The sequence below is a fragment of the Scomber japonicus genome, chromosome 4 (assembly GCF_027409825.1).
Source record: "Scomber japonicus isolate fScoJap1 chromosome 4, fScoJap1.pri, whole genome shotgun sequence".
Taxonomy (NCBI): domain Eukaryota; kingdom Metazoa; phylum Chordata; class Actinopteri; order Scombriformes; family Scombridae; genus Scomber; species Scomber japonicus.
In genome coordinates, this window is record NC_070581.1 from 32,227,228 (window position 1) to 32,246,948 (window position 19,721).

Sequence of the window (19,721 nt, forward strand, 5' to 3'; positions counted from 1 at the left end):
AAAGAGGCTGATTTTTACACAACTTTGAAGCCTAATTTCATATATTTGGTGATTTTTTTTAATCGTTCAAATTTGGCAGGATGGTTAACAACACACTTTTCTGTGGTATGTCAAACTCAGAACACATATTTATTCTGACTTTACACAGACTTTAACCCTCCTGTTGTGCTCCCGGGTCAAATTGACCCATCTGTTTTGACTCTTCCTTCCTTCCTTCATTCCTCCTTTCCTTACTTTCCTTCTTCCCTCCTTTCCTTCCTTCCTTCCTCCCTTCCTCCCTTCTTCCTTCCTTCCTTCCTCCTTTCCTTCCTTCCTTCCTCCCTTCTTCCTTCCTTCCTCCCTCCTTTCCTTCCTTCCTTCCTCCCTCCTTTCTTCCTTCCTTCCTTCCCTCCTTCTTTCCTCCTTTCCTTACTTCCCTTCTTCCCTCCTTTCCTTCCTTCCTTCCTCCTTTCCTTCCTTCCCTTCTTCCCTCCTTTCCTTCCTTCCTTCCTCCTTTCCTTCCTTCCTCCTTCCTTCCCTTCTTCCCTCCTTTCCTTCCTCCTTTCCTTCCTTCCCTTCCTCCCTTCTTCCTTCCTTCCTCCCTCCTTTCCTTCCTTCCTTCCTCCCTTCTTCCTTCCTTCCTCCCTCCTTTCCTTCCTTCCTTCCTCCCTCTTTTCCTTCCTTCCTTCCTTCCTTCCCTTCTTCCCTCCTTTCCTTCCTTTCTTCCTCCTTTCTTCCTTCCTCCATCTCCCTTTCTTCCTTCCCTCCTTCCTCCCTCCCTCCCTCCCTCCCTCCTTTCCTTCCTTCTTCCTCCCTTCCTTGACTCGAACACAACAGGAGGGTTAAGAAGTTTGACACGTTTCACAAATGTATACAGGTGCATCACTGAGAGCATCCTCTCTGCATTACTGTGTGGTACGTCAGCTGCTCTGCTGCTGATTGTAAAGCCCTCCAGATTGGGGGTGAAGACCACAGCATGCATCTCCTCCCTGCAAAGCATCTACCACACACAATGCCTCAGGAAAGCACAGAGAAATGCAGTTCAAATTGTCGGTACCTAGTTGGAAAAATGGTTTTATTTGTGTTGTCTAGGGAAGATCATAAGTGCACATCTTTACATCAACATCTAGGACCTGATGATTAGTCAAAGGCACCTCAAATAACCTGAAGATCAAAATTCAGGTCCTGGCTGTGTTCGCTTGTCTCTTGCTTTGGGGTTGAGGTGTAGTTTTAGCAGCAGCCTCGCCTCCTGCTGTTGTCGACCTCTGAGTCCAGTTGAAGATTTACTGTGACTTGACGTCGGGTATGGAGTGGGTCCAGACATGACCGAACTGACATAATCTCCTGCACCAATCTCCTGAAACACAACAGATATAGCGACATTTGTTAATTGACATTGACTCCTCTGGATGGCATTACTGACAAAAACTAGAAAGAGAGATCACATTACTCCCATTTTGGCTTCACTGCATTGGCTTCCCATAAAATCTAGACTTGAATTTTTAAATCCTTCTCCTCAGCTTCAAAGCTCTTAATGATCAGGCTCCATCTCCATCATATCTTAAAGAACTTATAGTACCTTATGTACCTACCAGAACACTGCGCTCCCAGCATGCAGGCCTGGACCAGCTCCTAGTTTATGCTGCTATAGGCTTAGACTGCCGGGGGGCTTGCACTCCCATGATGCACTGAGCTCCTCTCTCCTCCTCTTTCTCTCTCTCTATCCATCCATATATATATCCATTAACATTCATGCACTACTAATGCATTCAATAACCTAAACTTCTTCCCTGGAGTTGCTCTTCATACCTAACACTCTCTCTTGGATGTCTGCCGTTGTGAAGGTTACTGGCTCTTGTTCTGGGAGATTGCCGTGGTCTTCTTTGAGATCCACTGGACACTAAACACTGCTGTATCCTTAAAAACTAATCTAAACCTGCTGTAAAGCTTTTTAAAGTCGAGGGGAGCTTCAGACTAGCTGATCAATACACAATGAGCGGTTTATTGGGCCCACAGAAAAACGAAATATAGTCTTATTATCTGTGGTTGGTCTCACACTACTTGTTCCAAACCTTTGGAGAACCTTGATATTGAGTTCAGGCAAGTTTCTGTCACCCAGTGAGGATGCCTGGCCTGGAGAAAGACGATGTATGAGCTGTTCCATTTCAACATGATCTACTATTATGGCCTTGTACCATATTAGCAGTAACTGTTTGCTGTCACCTTTGTTCAATTTATTGACATTATCAAAACCCTAAATTCCCTCTTTATACCGCATCATATGGAATCTGCACTTCTCCTACTTTTTGGATCTTTTCTTCTTTTCTTTTCTTCACCTCATAGACTCTCCAATGTTCGTGTTCTCTTTGACGGACGTCTCCATCCAAGTAACAAAGCCATTGGCCTTACTGAACTTGTCAATCCTGTCTGCAGACACAGTCCGCTCAGGAAGGTCACACTGCAGAGGGCCATACAAACAGTGATATATGAAAGTAAGAGCAGATATTGGTATTAACTTAATAAGGCAACGCAGCTAACAAAATAACATTCAAATCAATAAAAAAGTAATTGGAATGAAAAAAGTACCGACCATGCAGTCACACAAAGTTGAGTCCCTGTGTTGTTAATCAGTCATCACATGAACTAACAGCACACATAATATAAGACAAGACTTTCATGATGATTTTATTCATCAGTTAAACACACTGAGTCACCTTGTTGGCCAGCAGGATGCAGGGGATGGAGTCTCCGTTGGGCAGCATGGCATGGTTATCCAGGTCCTGTTTCCAGTTGAGACAGTGTTGGAAGCTGGATGAGTTGGTGACGTCAAACATCACCACACAGCCCAATGCACCTTTATAATAAACCCTCATCATGGATATACGCTCCTGGCCTGGAGAGAGCAAACAAAGGTCACTGTGTCATCCATCCATCCAGCCATTGTGAATTATTTTGTACCTGCTGTATCCCACAGTTGCAGTCTGACTTTTTCTTTCTCTGACCACTGCAGCACCTTCACAGAAAAATCCACTGGAAAAATAAAGAAAGTGAAGTGAAGTGAAGGAAGACGTGAGAAAAATTAAACACACATGATGATTTATCTTTATCTCTACAAACCACTGTGCAGTGATTTTGCAGCCACCTGCACTGTTTTAAGTCAAGGCTGATTTTGATCTCAGTGCCTACCAATAAGTATCTACAACCATGTGAGACTGTACCGAGGAACAGTATTGCTTTTTAAAGATAGTGTGGTAGCATGCTAAGATTTGCTGATCAGCACTAAACACAAAGTACAGCTGAGGTTGATGGGAATAACGTGTTGTACAGGTATTTAGTTGTGTTAAAACAAAGTTTGGACAAATTTGAACTGAAGATGATCAGGGCTGCGAGCCATGGGATAGCAAATTGAGTTGAGTGACTTTTCAGGTATTATGAAACATAGTCCTGTCTGACCTGTTTGATCAAGACAGTCTGATACCAACACACACACACACACACACAGACAGACACACACAAAGCATTCTTCTACTAAACAATAAACTACAGCAGTCTTACCTCCAATTGTGCACTTGGGACACTCGAAATTTCCGTTGACGTATCGATTCACAAAGGCAGATTTCCCAACATATGAATCTCCAATCATCAATATTTTCATCAAGTGCTCCTCCATCGCTCTGTTCTTTCAGACATCAACATGTAAGGAATCTTATAAAATGTGCAGCCAGCACTGAAAAGTGCCGGTGCCACAGCTCAAAGTTCAAGTTCATGTCAGGACATTGGATTTATGAGGCAGACAAGTTTTATCCTGTAAAACAACACATATTCAACCATAACCCTTCACAGGAAGTACATTTACCTAAGCCCTTCTTTGCATTTGTTGACCCTGAACATTTCACATACCTTTTAGTCTTCAGGTGACTGTTTTTATGACTCCTCTCTCCGTGTAGCACAGCACTTTGATCTACCAGTTTCACTTTCATGAATGAAGTTGTCAGTGGCCAAATATAGTTCCCTGTCATAAACCTTCATGCAATAGAAGAGCAGTAAAGCTGGAGTGGAGGTCCTGGAGGCGAAGCCCCGAGGCATCTATTATTCTTCTCCATACTTATTATTCTTCTGTCCATATTTCGGCGCGTAACTCGTCCCGCAGCTTTGAGAAAACCCCAACAATATATGCATCAAAACGTGCGGCTCGATCGGGAAAAAGGTGCTATGACTTTTGGTGTTGAAATTCCCATTTTCCCAAAGTTATTCCCAAATAACTGAGGAAAATCTCCATTGAAAATGAATGGGAATTTTTTTTTTAAAACACAAAATTTTACCTTTTTTCAGAGTCACCTAGCTCTCTCATACCTGCACGTAGAAATGTGATTCAAACTTTAAAACAGAGGAAAACTTGTGTTCTCTCCAAAACACCAAACTGTTTTTACATATCATGTAAACTTTTCAAACTATGAGCAGTCAAACGAGGAGTGGAAATCACTTTTTCTTCAAAGTTAGAGTGGAAGCGGCAGTTAGCTTGAGTGAGAGAAGCAGTAAATTACTGCTATAAGTAAAATTTTTATTTTTAACTCGAGCTCACGGCCAAACCGTAAAAAGGAGACAAATTATCTTTGGTCAAAATGTAGACAGGTGTTGGGATTGATAAAATATCACTTTGACAGGCGGGGTCTCCACAAAATTTAAACAGGGGGCCGAGACCGGCGGCAATACCTGTCTCGCTCCCCATTGACCCTAATGTAATTGTCTTTTTTTTTCAAAAGAATCTCACTCTGTCTTCTCACTGAGCTTACTCACTCATTTTAAGGAATATCTGAATAAAATAAACACTGTCAGAATCTGCCGGCTTCTGTGTCTCTCACAGTGTTTTCGGTTTTTGGACAGGAGTTATGGTTTTCTCACAGTTTGCAATTGTTCGGGACCTTGTCAGAAGCCAAATTCTTCAGAATTTTGAGAATTTTTTTCAAGCACATTCTCAAATCGCCGTAGCAACGCCAGGGCCTTAGCTGCCCTTAGCAACCGCAGGGCCTTAGCAACCTGTCGCTGGGCAGAAAGTGAGCTACTTATTTGTGATTGGCTAATTCCTGTCTGTCTGTTTTGCCAGTTAACTGAGCTAATTCATTTGAATGGATTAATTCATGTTTACTGTGGACACAATAAATAGTTTTATTGTTTTGTATTGTAGTTATATGATTTATGGTATATAAAAAGATTCAACATTTATCAATAGAAGATGAACAAAATAACAATATAATTTCATACAACCAAGTAATTTAAAATAAAAAGTATAATAAAATCTACTCTCTTAATGATAAGATTAATTTAATAATTTCATAACTGTGATGTTCCTGTCTGTGAAAAAAATGACGTAGACTTTAATTAATAAGATTAAATAAATATTATTTATTTATTTATTTATGTTTATTTAACATTCACTTAATATTTTCAAGGATGTTAAGTTGGGAATAAAGTACATTCATAAAGAAAAAATAAATCGTGTACTCGTCCCGGCAGCAGCCCCGTGGCACTCTAAATTTCCCTGGTATTTTCTAGTTTATTTGGTGCTCTTGCCCCATTCATCACAATAAAAAACCATCAGTCTAAAAAATCTTATCACAGAACATACTTGGGGGGTCTACCTGAGCCAATCTGCTCTCTTTCCTCTTGTCAAGTAGATGTTTCCATTGCAAAATACCATTTTATCCAATGTGGATGTTCCCTCACACTCTTAATAGTGAGAGTAAAAACTGAAATATGGGGTCGGTATTGTCTATTCTTACATTGGCTATATTAGACAATTTAATGTAATTCTTCAACACTTGAGTAATGTCCTTTTAGATTCATGTAGATCCACACATGAACAACAAAGAGCTTTCCAACATAACCCGTCTGGAAATGTTGCTAGCAGAGCGGCTATACTGGAGTTAATTAATTTAGAATAAGCTTAACGGGTACATGCATTATTATTATTATGTGTTTCCATGTCTATATTTTTATTCTGGGGCTCTACTGGAATATGTTTGCTTGATTTACATGACAGAAAATCACAAAAAGCAGAATATGTCCCTTTTAAAATTGTTGGTACCTAGTTGGAAAAATGGTTTTGATCTTCAGGTTGAAGATCATAATTCAGGTCCTGGCTGTGTTTGCTTGTCTCTTGCTTGGGGTTGAGGTGTAGTTTTAGCAGCAGCCTCGCCTCGTGCTGTTGCCGACCTCTGAGTCCAGTTGAGGATTTACTGTGACTTGACGTCGGGTATGGAGTGGGTCCAAACATGACCGAACTGACATAATCTCCTGCACCATTGTCCTGAAACACAATAGATATAGTGACATTAGTAAAATGTAAATTAAACAAAACACTGACATTGACTACTACCTTTTGGATCTTTTCTTGATTTACCTCATAGACTCTCCAACGTTCATGTTCTCTTTGACGGACGTCTCCATCCAAGTAACAAAGCCATTGGCCTTACTGAACTTGTCAATCCTGTCTGCAGACACGACCCGATCAGGAAGATCACACTGCAGAGGGACAAACAAACAGTGAGTATATTAGAGATGTTTTGTTTGTATGGTTAGTGGTTCTGAATCTCGCTAAGGTTGGAGTGATATATTACATCATAATTGTGCAATTCATCCATCAATTGCATATATGCTATTGATGGATGGATGTGTTTATTGTTGCTTTGCTGCTATTTTATACTGCAGACACTGAAAATTTCCCAATGGGACATTACATTGTATTTTTGAAAGTGGGGGAAATAGGCATTCAATACATCTACGTGTTTTTCATTGAAGTCCGTGTAAAGTAAGATCAAATATGTGTTCTGAGTTTTACATACCACAGAAAAGTGTGTTGTTAACCACCCTGCCAAATTTGAATGATTAAAAAAAATCACCAAATATATGAAATTACGCTTCAAAGTTGTGTAAAAATCAGCCTCTTTCTCTGCTCCCAAACGCTGTGGGCGGGGCCGCCGAGTTCGCTGAAGCCCCGCCCCCTACCAAGTGTCACCTGTCAATCAAAGTCACCACCTCTACCAGAATCATGGATGCTACGTCTGAGAGCTTTCTGCTGCTAACTCAGCTGCTAACTCAGCTGCTAGCTCGGCGGCTAACTCAGCTGCTAGCTCGGTGGCTAACTCAGCTAACTGGCTAACTGTAGACTGTAGTAGTACTAGTGTGTACTGAATGTATTTATACCTCTACAGCAGCAGGGGCGGGTTTATGCTAATCACTAAATCCTGAACACAGAAATCTTGAAACACAGTTTGTGAAGCCTAGCTCCACGATTCAAATCTAAATGGTTGAAATGCTTTTTACATACACCTTTTTTAGAAATACATTTATGACTTATTTAATGTGTTTAGAAAAAATGTCTGAATTCACTTTACACGGTCTTTAAACATATCTTTGCTGCAGCTTTTCGAAAGTAAGAGCAGATATTGGTATTAACTTAATACGTTACAATGCAGTAACACAAAGTTGAGTCCCTGTGTTGTTAATCAATCATCACATGGACTAACAGCACACATAATATATCAATACAGAGTGAGAGGACTTTCATGATCATTGTATTCATAAGTTAAATACACTGAGTCACCTTGTTGGCCAGCAGGATGCAGGGGATGGAGTCTCCGTTGGGCAGCATGGCCTTGTTGTCCAGGTCTTTTTTCCAGTTGAGACAGTGTTGGAAGCTGGATGAGTTGGTGACGTCAAACATCACCACACAGCCCAATGCACCTTTATAATAAACCCTGGTCATGGATATATAATGCTCCTGGCCTGGAGAGGGCAAACAATGGTCACTGCCTTATCCATCCATCCATCCATCCAGTCAACCATGCATTGTGATTTATTTTGTACCTGCTATATCCCACAGTAGCAGTCGGACTTGTTCTTTCTCTGACCACTGCAGTACCTTCACAGAAAAATCCACTAAAAAAATGAAGAGAGTGAAAAAAGAAGTGAGAAAAATTTAACAGACATGATGATTTATCTTTAAAAAAAACAATTACCTAATAAATCCATTTCATGGAGACTGTCCAAAATATGAAAAAAAGAGAAATGACAGTTTCCCCAAATGAACTGCCTACATTTAAGACTTTCTTTCCCTTGCAGACACTCCAACTCAAACTGTGAACTGTAGATGAATTTACCATCTACAACCATGTGAGACTGTACCGAGGAACAGTATTGCTTTGAGCTCACGTGTACAATGTTTAACATGCTAACCATTTTAAGATGAGATTCTAAGATTTGCTGATCAGCACTAAACACAAAGTACAGCTGAGGCTGATGGGAATAATGCGTATTGCAGGTATTTAGTTGTGTTAAAACAAAGTTTGGACAAATTTGAACTGAAGATGAACAGAGCTGCGAGCCATCGACAGTAATCAGACAGTACTGAGAGACAGGACAGGACTATCTGGTCTTTACATTGCATAGCAAATTGAGTTGAGAGACTTTTCAGGTATTGTGAAACATAGTCCTGTCTGACGTGTTTGATCAAGACAGTCTGATACCAACACACACACACACACACACACACACACACACACACACACACACAGTGTAAGATTAGGATCTGTACAGTCACATTCCTCTACTAAACAATAAACTACAGCAGTCTTACCTCCCACTGTCATCTTGTACCCCTCGTTGAACTTTCCGTTGACGTATCGATTCACAAAGGCAGATTTCCCAACCTCTCCATCTCCAATAATTAATATTTTCATCAAGTGCTCCTCCATCGCTCTCTTCTTTCAGACAATGTAAGGAGTCTTATAAAATGTGCAGCCAGCACTGAAAAGTGCCGGTGCCACAGCTCAAAGTTCAAACCTTATGTCAGGACATTGGATTTATGAGGCAGACAAGTTTTATCCTGTAAAACAACACATATTCAACCATAACCCTTCACAGGAAGTTCATTTACCTAAGCCTTTCTTTGCATTTGTTGACCCTGAACATTTCACATACCTTTTAGTCTTCAGGTGACTGTTTTTATGACTCCTCTCTCCGTGTAGCACAGCACTCTGATCTACCAGTTTCACTTTCATGAATGAAGTTGTCAATGGCCAAATATAGTTCAGAGTCATAAACCTTCATGCAATAGAAGAGAGTTAATGAATCTGTGCAGACTTTGGTTAATATTTGTTTTTCACTGCCATCACTTCTCTTGTTTATCATTGCTTGAAATCTTTTATGCAGAGCCGCTCACTGTTCATTAAATCAGCTGATGACATCACGCTGCTGCAGTATAACCACACACACCTCTACACTCATCAGACTGGCTGGTCATTACTCCATATTCTTCCTTTTCATGAATTAAATGTCGGGTTAGCAACTCATCACCTATCTTTCTTTGCAGCAAAAGTAACTCATGTCATATTTTATTCATGAAATGCATTGCTTGACAAATGCGCCAAAGTGAAAGCATCCATTGACCATTTTACCATCCTTAAAATATGTATAAGTAAAATGTTAAAGTCTGTGTAAAGTAAGAATAAATATGTGTTCAGAGTTTGACATGCCACAGAAGAGTGTGTTGTTAACCACCCTGCCAAATTTGAATGATTAAAAAAATCGACAAATATATGAAATTAGGCTTCAAGTTGTGTAAAACTCAGCCTTTTTTCTCTGCAACCAAATGCTGTGGGCGTTCCCGCCAAGTCCGCTGAAACCCCGCCCCCTACCAAGTGTCACCTGTCGATCAAAGTCACCACCTCTACCAGAAACATGGACGCTACGTCTGAGAGCTTTCTGCTGCTAACCCAGCGGCTAGCTCGTCTGCTAGCTCGGCGGCTAACTCAGCTAACTGGCTAACTGTAGGCTGTAGTAGTAGTAGTGTGTGCTGAATGTATTTCTACCTCTACAGCAGCAGGGGCGGGTTTATGCTAATCACTAAATCCTGAACACAGAAATGTTGAAACACAGTTTGTGAAGCCTAGCTCCACAATTCAAATCTAAATGGTTGAAATGCTTTTTACATCTTTTTTAGAAATACATTTATGACCTATTTAATGTGTTTAGAAGAAAATGTCTGAATTCACTTTACACAGTCTTTAAGTAAATTGTAAGTAGACTGTCACAGTAGATGTTGGTCACAAGGTGGCAGCTTTGTTACCGCGCCAAATGCATTTTGGTTTGACTTCCTGTTGACGTGTGAACAACCTGAAGATTTGCAGAGTGGACGTGCTGTGACTCCGTTGTGTAAAGTAGTAGGTAAATGCACATCTCTTGTAAAATATGTTTGTACAAATACTTAAAGGATGTTATCTGTCGATATATTAACGGGATGGTTTGATTTAGACACTACTGGAATTCATTGTCCTGGTATTTTGGCACCAGATGCTTTGTCCTGTGAGGTAATGTTAGCGTGTATATAGCCACACCATGCTATCGTACTTTGTTACTAGAGAAGTGCTACAGGTTTTACATTTATTTGAACTCTGTTTAAACGTAAACGGCAGTGAGTTGTGCAATCTCCGGGAAGTTCCACGTGGGTCCTCTGTGGGTCTATGGTTGTTGAACATGTATTTATCTGATTTTGTTTTAAGTTTTCTGTCAATAGTCATAGCCCACACTGCCGTATTTCTGTAGTTTGTATTGTTTTTCTTTTAAATCAATTTTTTTGCGTCAAAGTCTCGAACTGTGAAAGCACATGAGCTGTTCTCTAAAAGAACTCAGTAGCTTACACACTTAAAACATTAACTGTTAAAATGACTTGTTGCAAAGGTTGTTAACAACAAAACTAAAGCTACAAGAACCAAAGTAATTGTGTCTTGTGTGGCATCTAATTCCACGGGCTACAATAGCAAAAGTGGATTTAGACACTCCCTAAAGACACATAGCCACATGCTTCAAGATGTGTGAGATAGATCATTAAAACAGGGCCCTCTGTCTTATAGTATTCTTCAAGGCGAGTCCATGGGGTATTATCCAACCGTGTGCCAGCAGATGGCAGTGTTGAGTCGTGTAAAAGTTATGGAGTGAGAATGAAGATCTTGGTAGATTATCATTCCATCACGCTCTGCATGATAGGACTCAAGTTACGACAGTGAAACCTACATAACAGAGAGAGAGAGAGAGAGAGAGAGAGAGAGAGAGAGAGAGAGAGAGAGAGAGAGAGAGAGAGAGAGAGAGAGAGAGAGAGAGAGAGAGAGAGAGAGAGAGAGAGAGAGAGAGACCGACCCTAACTACACCCTCAGAAACAAGATGATGCATCTCCAATTTCTTTTATGCTTGAGACTGTGAAAATTTCTGGATGCAGAAACACATGAATGGATGAATTTGAATAGGATGATCAATAATTCACTTTTTAAATGATTGATAATTAGAGATGAAAGAGATATCTGAAAACAAGCTTTACTGGAGAAGAGTTGTGCCTTTCATTTTAATGGACTTGCTTTGAAGCTCTTGCACACATCACTAAAGCAGAACATTGTTAATTTGGTTGAGCCTTTAAACAGGAAGTTGATTTTCTACTGCACCGAACACACTTACACCCACTTTTTTCCTGCAGACTTGTGCTGGTGACACCTCGTGCAATCACCAATCAGTTACACCTGTTCACCTCAGATGATCCATCCCCACTCACGAAAAACCAAAAACTCATAACCGCTAGTTCTCCATTGATAGCAATATCCCAAATTAGGAATAGTAGTCAGGAGTTGGCAGTTTTCAAAGGACAATTAATACACAGGATATTACAAAAAAAAAAAAATCAGACTTATTACCTTCTTATTTATAAACTCCCTAACAGTAGTTAAATTAGCTCCACCTCAACCATCTAGGCTTACACAAGAATCAGTAATACAATATAAAATACAGTACCAATGGAACTGGCCTGATAAGTCCAGAAAACATAATTTCCCTTCATGTGTTTAATTACAACATAAGTTTGACAGATGTAACTGCTTTCCCAGAGCTCAACGCACCAATAATTAAATTATTGCTCCATCGTAGCATCATAGAACACATTAGACCCTAAAGTATGATGTTACAATTGGCAACATTAATTCATGGTTGATATCTCATCAAATGTTTGATGTCAAGACCAGGCGGGGAGTTCCGGTCCTCTGAAATGAGTCCAACCAGGAAGTAACTTAGAACTGCATTCTATCAAAAGGCCACCAGGGGGCGACCGTCTCTATACAAGTCAATGGAGAATTCACCAACTTCTCACTTGATTTCTAACCTCAGTAAACGTTTTCAAAATGTGTTTATGGTCTCAATCGCTAGTTTAAAGCCTTCTTCAATGCAGTATGATGTTCATTTGGGACATTTTGGCATCCCTGATTTTATATTTGACGATAAAGCAGGGTATGCATCAGGGCGTGGCTACGTCCTGATTGACAGGTTGATTGACCAATGTCCTTGAGATCCAGCCCTCGTAACCATAGCAACCTCCCTGCTCCACCCCATGGTCCCGCCTCATGCCCATATAAGTAGAATCCGTGTTTTTATTTTTCCCAGCATGCACCTGAAATGTTCAAGATGGCGCTGCCTAGATTCGAAACTATTGGCTTCCGAGCAGCAGTCCACAAACCAATGGGTGACTTCACGGATGTTACGTCCATTTCTTTTATACAGTCTAAGAGATGAGATCAGCAAATGCACTTGTTCTGGTTTCTGAGCTGAAAATTCAGTCACAAGTGACATTTATTTTCTTTGCTTTTAAAAATCACTGATGAATTTATATTTGAGAAAGTCTACGTTGTATATTTTTATTTATTTATTTGGTGCTCTTGCCCCATTCATCACAATAAAAAACCATCAGTCTAAAAAACACACACACGTTATCACAGAACATACTTGGGGGGTCTACCTGAGCCAAGTTCCTTTTGTCAAGTAGATGTTTCCATTGCAAAATACCATTTTATCCAATGTGGATGTTCCCTCACACTCTTAATAGTGAGAGTAAAAACCTTAACCATATTCATACATAGACACAATCAACTTAATCAATCTGTGATTAATGTGGTTATTAGGCTTTTTTTGTTGTTGGTGTGAAATATGGGGTCGGTATTGTCTATTCGTACATTGTCTATAGTAGACAATTTAATGTAATTCTTCAACACTTGAGTAATAATGTCCTTTTAGATTCATGTAGATCCACACATGAACAACAAAGAGCTTTCCAGCAAAACCAGTCTGGAAATGTTGCTAGCAGAGCGGCTATACTGGAGTTAATTAATTTAGAATAAGCGTAAAGGATATCATGCATTATTACTATTATGCGTTTCCATGTCTATATTTTTGTTCTGGGGCTCTACTGGAATATGTTTGTTTGATTTACATTACAGAAATAACAGAAAATCACAAAAAGCAGAATATATCCCTTTTAAAATTGTTAGTACCTAGTTGGAAAAATTCAGGTCCTGGCTGTGTTTGCTTGTCTCTTGCTTGGGGTTGGGGTGTAGTTTTAGCAGCAGGCTCGCCTCGTGCTGTTGTCGACCTCTGACTCCAGTTGAAAATTGATTGTTACTTGACGTCGGGGATGGAGTGGGTCCACACTAGACTGAACTGACAGAATCTCCTGCACCAATCTCCTGAAGCACAACAGATATAGCAGCATTAGTAAAATGTAAATTCAATGATAATAAATTGTAAAGTTTCCCAACTCTTACAATGCTTTAGCATGTCGAGGTTTTTTATATGACCAAAATAACACAACAAACAAAAGCAGCCAAAAGTAAGTCCAAATCTCGTCTTTGGGGGCCATCTTCCTAATTTACTCTTGGATCTTGGTTGGACAGTGACTCTGACGCTCTCCAGTCCTTGGCCTCCCTCGTTCAGGGTGCAGGACTCCATGCATTGTGAGGAGGTTCGATGTCTTGATATCAGTGGCCTCTATCACCCATTTTATAGCTTATTATACCAGTGGGGTATCTGATGACTGGCAGGGTGAATCACCCTTGATAGCTCGGACCTTGCTCTTCCCATCCAGACCTACCTTACCCTGTATAGGTATTTGGCTTTGGCTGACTTCCTTGTGGCCTCCTCATGGTTCCCCCTTGCTTACGGGATCCCAAGGTATTTGTAGCTGTCCTGTACATCTGCAATGCTGCCTTGTGGTAGTTCAAGCCCCTCAGGTCTGATCATCTTCCCTCTTTTCGATACCTCCAACCACACTTGTCTAGTCCAAATGATATTCCGATGTCATTGCTGTAGATCCTGGTGAGGTGGATCAATGAGATAGTGTCTCGCTCATTCCTGGCTTACAGCTTGATGTCATCCATGTAGAGTAGGTGTTTGGTGGTTCCTCAACTTCAGAACCGGTATACGTAGCCACTCTGTGATGATCTGCTTGAGGGGGTTCAAGCCTTTGCAGAACAGCAGCAGGGATACTGCATCACCTTGATGGTAACTTGTGCAGTTGGCTTTGAGTTGGCCTCCAGAGTCGTTTTCCACAGCCCCATTGAGTTCTTCCTGAAGGCTCTTAGTGTCTTGTTGATGTTGCACATTTCCAAGCATACTAGTACCCATGTGTGTGGCATTGAGTCATAGGCTTTCTTGTAGTCAATCCAGACGGTACACAGGTTGGTCTGTCTGGTCTGGCAGTCTTGGGTTACTGCTCTATCGACCAGTAGCTGGTGCTTGGCTCCCCTGGTATAACTACTAATTCCTTTCTGGGCCCAGCTCATGTATTGGGCCATGTGCCAATTCATCTTAGCTGCTATGATGCCTGACAGGAGCTTTCATGTTCACATGAGCTCTTCATACCTAACACTCTCTCTTGGAAGTCTGCCGTTGTGAAGGTTACTGGCTCTTGTTCTGGGAGATTGCCGCGGTCTTCTCTTAGATCCACTGGACACTGAACATTGCTGTATCCTTAAAATCTAAACTAAACCTGCTGTAAAGCTTTTTAAAGTCGAGGGGAGCTTCAGACTATCTGATAGTTGTCAGTCATCAATACACAATGAGGGGTTTATTGGGCCCACAGCTTTTTTGTGCCAAGGCCCTTTAGTGTGTTAATCCAACCCTGAATGTGTTACAGCCACAAACCAAATATCATGCAAACATAAAACTAAATATAGTCTTATTATCTGTGGTTGGTCTCACACTACTAGTTCCAAACCTTTGGAGAACCTTGATATTGAGTTCAGGCAAGTTTCTGTCACCCAGTGAGGATGTCTGGCCTGGAGAAAGACGATGTATGAGCTGTTCCATTTCAACATGATCTACTATTATGGCCTTGTACCATATTAGCAGTAACTGTTTGCTGTCACCTTTATTCAATCGACACTATCAAAACCCTAAATTAGCCATACTGCGTCATATGGAATCTGTACTTTTCTCTGCTTTCTTCTCTTGATTTACCTCATAGACTCTCCAATGTTCATGTTCTCTTTGACGGACGTCTCCATCCAAGTAAAAAAGCCAATGGCCTTACTGAACTCGTCAATGCTATCTGCAGACACGGCCCGATCAGGAAGGTCACACTGCAGAGGGCCATACAAACAGTGAGTATTAGAGATGTCATGTGAACATGTGAAGTATGTAGTGTGTTTCAACTGCGTAGTATGTGATTTAGAGTATGTGAGAAGTTCCTGGATGGTTTACTAGATTCTCCAGAAATGCAGAGTATGCATCAAGAGCTGACTACTCACACTCACATTACCCAAGATGCAACACTACTACTCACACTCAAATTACCCAAGATGCAACGCAACTTCTGAAAAAAACCCCAAAATACAAACGTCACAGATCAACACCTCAGTGGTTTCAAGTTAGCAACAGCGAGGGTATGTTCGCTTTCTGTTTTCAAAATAAAAGCACCAATTCTATCGTTATGGTTTTCTTAATAATAAAAGGCAACAGGTATTTTATTTTGTGAAAATGACAGGAAGTGCGTTACTCGCTACGGCTAACTTGAGCGGCTCCGAATTCTCAGGAACAAAACTTTAAACAGGTGTTTTATTGTGAAAATGACAGGAAGTGACTTTAAACAGGTGTTATTTGGACAGATTAGCGTCACATTGTGGATCTAAAGGGCTACTTTACTTTCTTCCTAAAAAGGTTAGAAATGTGGATAAAGTGGTTTATTTACAGAGTTAGAGCTAAAATGAAATCAGCTTCAGCCGGATGATTTCAGTAGGGATGTCCCGATATGACTTTTTCACTTCCGATATGATACCGATATTGTAGCCTTGAGTATTGGCCGATACCGATATCAATACGATACGATATAGGCACGAATCATACATATATTTATTCCTTATTTTGTTGTGTGGAATGTTAGAAAAGGCTTGATAAAGTGATGTTACTGTTACTGATGTTGTAGTGATATAACAGAAAACAATAGTCAGCAACAGTAGGTATAGGAAAAACTGACCCATTTATTATTAACCAATTGGTTACATAAATTTTAACCTTCAACATAAGAGTATTACCTCAAGTTCGCCTTGCTGCTCACGCAAAAATCCTCATGTTCTTTTTTGTGGTGTTTTTTCAAATGTGCGATGAGGTTGGTTGTATTGAACCTTCCCGGTTCTGTCCCTCCACGGGACACTTGCGCCTGACAAATGTTGCATTTAGCTGCAACGTCTTTGTCCGAGTTTACAGTAAAATACTTCCACACAGCCGACATCACTACACCTTGCTGCAGGCACACACGTTGTCGTTGTTGTGATCACGTGGGCTGTGCATGCTGGATCAGAGACGCTCTTCTTCTGCGGCCGGCACCAACGTTAATTAAGGGGCATTACCGCCACCGACTGTGTTGGAGTGTGATCAAACCAGAGTCACCTATTATTATAGCAGTGCTGGAGCGGTAAATGGACAGCTTATATCGGAGCGTTTATATCGGAGTTTTTAGATTCAGTCCGATAAAATCCGATATTAACTTTTTTGGCTGATATCGGACTGATTTCCGATATCAATATCGGATCGGGACATCCCTAGATTTCAGCTCGGGTAGGAACCAAATGCATTGTGGGTAATCGTGTAGTTTACTACAGTGTAAACGGTCTGCTTACTATCTGGTCCTTTAGTGTGTAGTATAGAAGTATGTAGTATAGTAGTATGTAGTATAGAAGTATGTGGCAGCCACTGAGTCACCTTGTTGGCCAGCAGGATGCAGGGGATGGAGTCTCCGATGGGCAGCATGGCCTTGTTATCTAAGTCCTCTTTCCAGCTGTGACAGTTGAGGAAGCTGGATGATTCGGTGACGTCAAACATCACCACACAGCCCAATGCACCTTTATAATAAACCCTCGTCATGGATGTGAAACGCTCCAGGCCTGGAGGGAGGATTCAAACAAAGGTCACTGTGTCATCCACCCATCCATCCATCCATCCAGTCAACCATCCATTGTGAATTATTTTGTACCTGCTATATCCCACAGTTGCAGTCTGACTTTTTCATTCTCTGACCACTGCAGCACCTTCACAGAAAAATCCACTAGAAAAATAAAGAAAGTGAAGTGAAGTGAAAGAAGAAGTGAGGAAAATTACACAGACATGATGATTCATCTGTAAAAAAACCCATCTCTGCCATATTTTGAACATGAGCTATGTAGTTTACTGCCATGGTAAATACCTCCTAGAGCACTAAATGTGTATTGCAGTAATCCATGGCTAGAAATATCATTTACACCTGTTTCAATCACACCTCTAATACTACAGTGCCCAGCTGTTTCAGGAGATTGCTTCAGTCCTCGCTCTGTGTGAAACAAATCAATCAATCAATATTTATATAGTGCCAAATCAGAAAAGTTATCTCAAGACACTTTTCATGCACAGCAGGCCTTGACTGTCAACTTTAATTTTTGCTGCAGTTTGATGTTAGTTACTGTCATAATAACTTTCCAGAGTTCAGTGGCGTGCACAGACTTTTTGAAGGGCAGGGGCGAACAGCACGTTCTCGCCACTGAAGAGGGCAGTTTAGTGTTTTGCCAAGCAGGAGGGCACCTTAGCGTGCGTTTTGGCTCCCAGAGGGCAGTTTAGTGTGTTTTGCCAACCAGGAGGGCACTTTAGCATGCGTTTTTCAACAGTTGGGCCACGAGAGGGGGCGACCACCCCTCCTGCCCCCCCCCACACCACTGCCAGAGTTTGAAGATTTTGAGTGATTTTGCAGCCACCTGCATTGTTTTAAGTCAAGGCTGATTTTGGTCTCAGTGCCTACTAATAAGAATCTACAACCATGTGTACCGAGGAACAGTATTGCTTTGAGCTCAGATGTATAATATTTAAAATATTAACCATTTTAATATAACGTGTTGCGTTTAACATAGAGTGTGCTAAGATGTGCTGATCAGCACTAAACACAAAGTACAGCTGAGGCTGATGGGAATAACGTGTTTTGCAGGTATTTAGTTGTGTTAAAACAAAGTTTGGACACATTTGAACTGAAGATGATCAGGGCTGCGAGCCATCGACAGTAATCAGACTACTGAGAGACAGGACTATCTGGTCTATGCATTGGATTGCAAATATAGAAAAATGCCTTGTCTTATCTTGTCATGTAAGCGTTATCATTTATTTCTTATTGAAGAGTTGAGAGACTTTCCAGGTATTATGAAACATAGTCCTGTCCAACCTGTTTGATCAAGACAGTCTGATACCAACACACACACACACACACACACACAAAGCATTCTTCTACTAAACAATAAACTACAGCAGTCTTACCTCCAACTGTCGCCTTGTACATCTCGTTGAACTTTCCATTGATGTATCGATTCACAAAGGAAGATTTCCCAACATTTGAATCTCCAATAATTAATATTTTCATCAAGTGCTCCTCCATCGCTCTCTTCTTTCAGACATCAGCATGTGATGAGTCTCTTAAAAAAGTGCAGCCAGTGAAGGCTCAAAGTTCAAACCTCACGTCAGGACATGTGTTTTATGAGGCAGACAAGTTTTATCCTATAAAAGAAATAATCAACCATAAACCTTCAGGAAGTTACTTTCACTGAGCCTTTTAGTCTTCAGGTAACTACTTTTAATTTAAATCTCCTGAGTGCAAAATTAGTATTAAGATATCCTTTTTTTTACTAAACTGTGCTAAACAAGTCTAAATCATGATTATTTTAAACATGATGACTCTAAAATGTTGTTGACTCAGCACTCTGATCTACCAGTTTCACTTTCAGTATAGTTCAGAGTCATAAACCTTCATTCAGTAGAAGAGAGTTAATGAATCTGTGCAGACTTTGGTTAATATTTGTTTTTCACTGCCATCACTTCTCTTGTTTATCATTGTTTGAAAGAGATGGGTTTATGCACAGCCGCTCACTGTTCATTAAATCAGCTGATGACATCACGCTGCTGCAGTATAACCACACACACACCTCTACACTCATCACATCTGGCTCAGTCATAACTCCATATTCTTCCTTTTCATGAATCAAATGTCGGGTTAGCAACTCATCAGCCATCTTTCTTTTCAGCAAAAGTAACTCATGTCATATTTTATTCTTGAAACACATTGCTTAAAGGGAATAGGAGATGAAAGTCTGAATGATTATTGCACGTTACACCCAAAACACACCTATGATTAATGAGAGGATGTAAGTCTAACCTTTTTAAACATGCTCTCTGGTGCATTCACCAATTTACCGCCCTTAAAATAGCAAAAGTGGATATAGACACACCCTAAAGGGCTTCACACTGTGAGATAGATTCTGTGTTATAGTATAGTATGCAATTATGCAAACATGTGCCAGCAGATGGCAAGTATTGAGTCATGTAAGAGTTATGGAGTAAGTATGAAGATCTTAGAAAATTATTATTCA

The 19,721-nt window shown here is 40.6% G+C and overlaps 3 protein-coding genes across 3 annotated transcripts; all 3 read right to left on the minus strand.

Annotated features, from left to right (window-relative positions):
• Positions 1-1,209: 1,209 nt before the first annotated feature.
• LOC128357730 (ras-related protein Rab-7L1-like) lies at positions 1,210-3,649 on the minus strand. Its single transcript, XM_053318099.1, has 5 exons — positions 3,535-3,649; positions 2,938-3,009; positions 2,694-2,872; positions 2,316-2,437; positions 1,210-1,336 (listed from the first exon to the last, which is right to left on the minus strand). The coding sequence occupies exons 1-5, from the start codon at positions 3,647-3,649 to the stop codon at positions 1,210-1,212; spliced, it is 615 nt and encodes a 204-aa protein (XP_053174074.1).
• Positions 3,650-6,134: 2,485 nt separating this feature from the next.
• Positions 6,135-8,732, minus strand: LOC128356778 (ras-related protein Rab-7L1-like). The gene is made up of 5 exons (XM_053316909.1): positions 8,615-8,732; positions 7,846-7,917; positions 7,583-7,764; positions 6,380-6,501; positions 6,135-6,286 (listed from the first exon to the last, which is right to left on the minus strand). The coding sequence occupies exons 1-5, from the start codon at positions 8,730-8,732 to the stop codon at positions 6,160-6,162; spliced, it is 621 nt and encodes a 206-aa protein (XP_053172884.1). The 3' UTR covers positions 6,135-6,159.
• Positions 8,733-13,405: 4,673 nt separating this feature from the next.
• Positions 13,406-18,733, minus strand: LOC128356779 (ras-related protein Rab-7L1-like). Its single transcript, XM_053316911.1, has 5 exons — positions 18,616-18,733; positions 17,315-17,386; positions 17,044-17,225; positions 15,304-15,425; positions 13,406-13,532 (listed from the first exon to the last, which is right to left on the minus strand). The coding sequence occupies exons 1-5, from the start codon at positions 18,731-18,733 to the stop codon at positions 13,406-13,408; spliced, it is 621 nt and encodes a 206-aa protein (XP_053172886.1).
• Positions 18,734-19,721: the final 988 nt, after the last annotated feature.

Coding starts and splice junctions, on each gene's coding strand:
- LOC128357730 (XM_053318099.1), bottom strand. CDS start 3,649: ATGGAGGAGCACTTGATGAAAATATTGATGATTGGAGATTCATATGTT. Junction 2,873..2,937: donor GCAACTGTGGGATACAGCAG/GTACAAAATAAT, acceptor TGCTCTCTCCAG/GCCAGGAGCGTATATCCATG. Junction 2,438..2,693: donor GCATCCTGCTGGCCAACAAG/GTGACTCAGTGT, acceptor GGCCCTCTGCAG/TGTGACCTTCCTGAGCGGAC.
- LOC128356778 (XM_053316909.1), bottom strand. CDS start 8,732: ATGGAGGAGCACTTGATGAAAATATTAATTATTGGAGATGGAGAGGTT. Junction 6,502..7,582: donor GCATCCTGCTGGCCAACAAG/GTGACTCAGTGT, acceptor GTCCCTCTGCAG/TGTGATCTTCCTGATCGGGT. Junction 6,287..6,379: donor AACGTTGGAGAGTCTATGAG/GTAAATCAAGAA, acceptor ATTGTGTTTCAG/GACAATGGTGCAGGAGATTA.
- LOC128356779 (XM_053316911.1), bottom strand. CDS start 18,733: ATGGAGGAGCACTTGATGAAAATATTAATTATTGGAGATTCAAATGTT. Junction 17,387..18,615: donor GTACAAGGCGACAGTTGGAG/GTAAGACTGCTG, acceptor TTATTTTTCTAG/TGGATTTTTCTGTGAAGGTG. Junction 17,226..17,314: donor GCAACTGTGGGATATAGCAG/GTACAAAATAAT, acceptor TCCTCCCTCCAG/GCCTGGAGCGTTTCACATCC.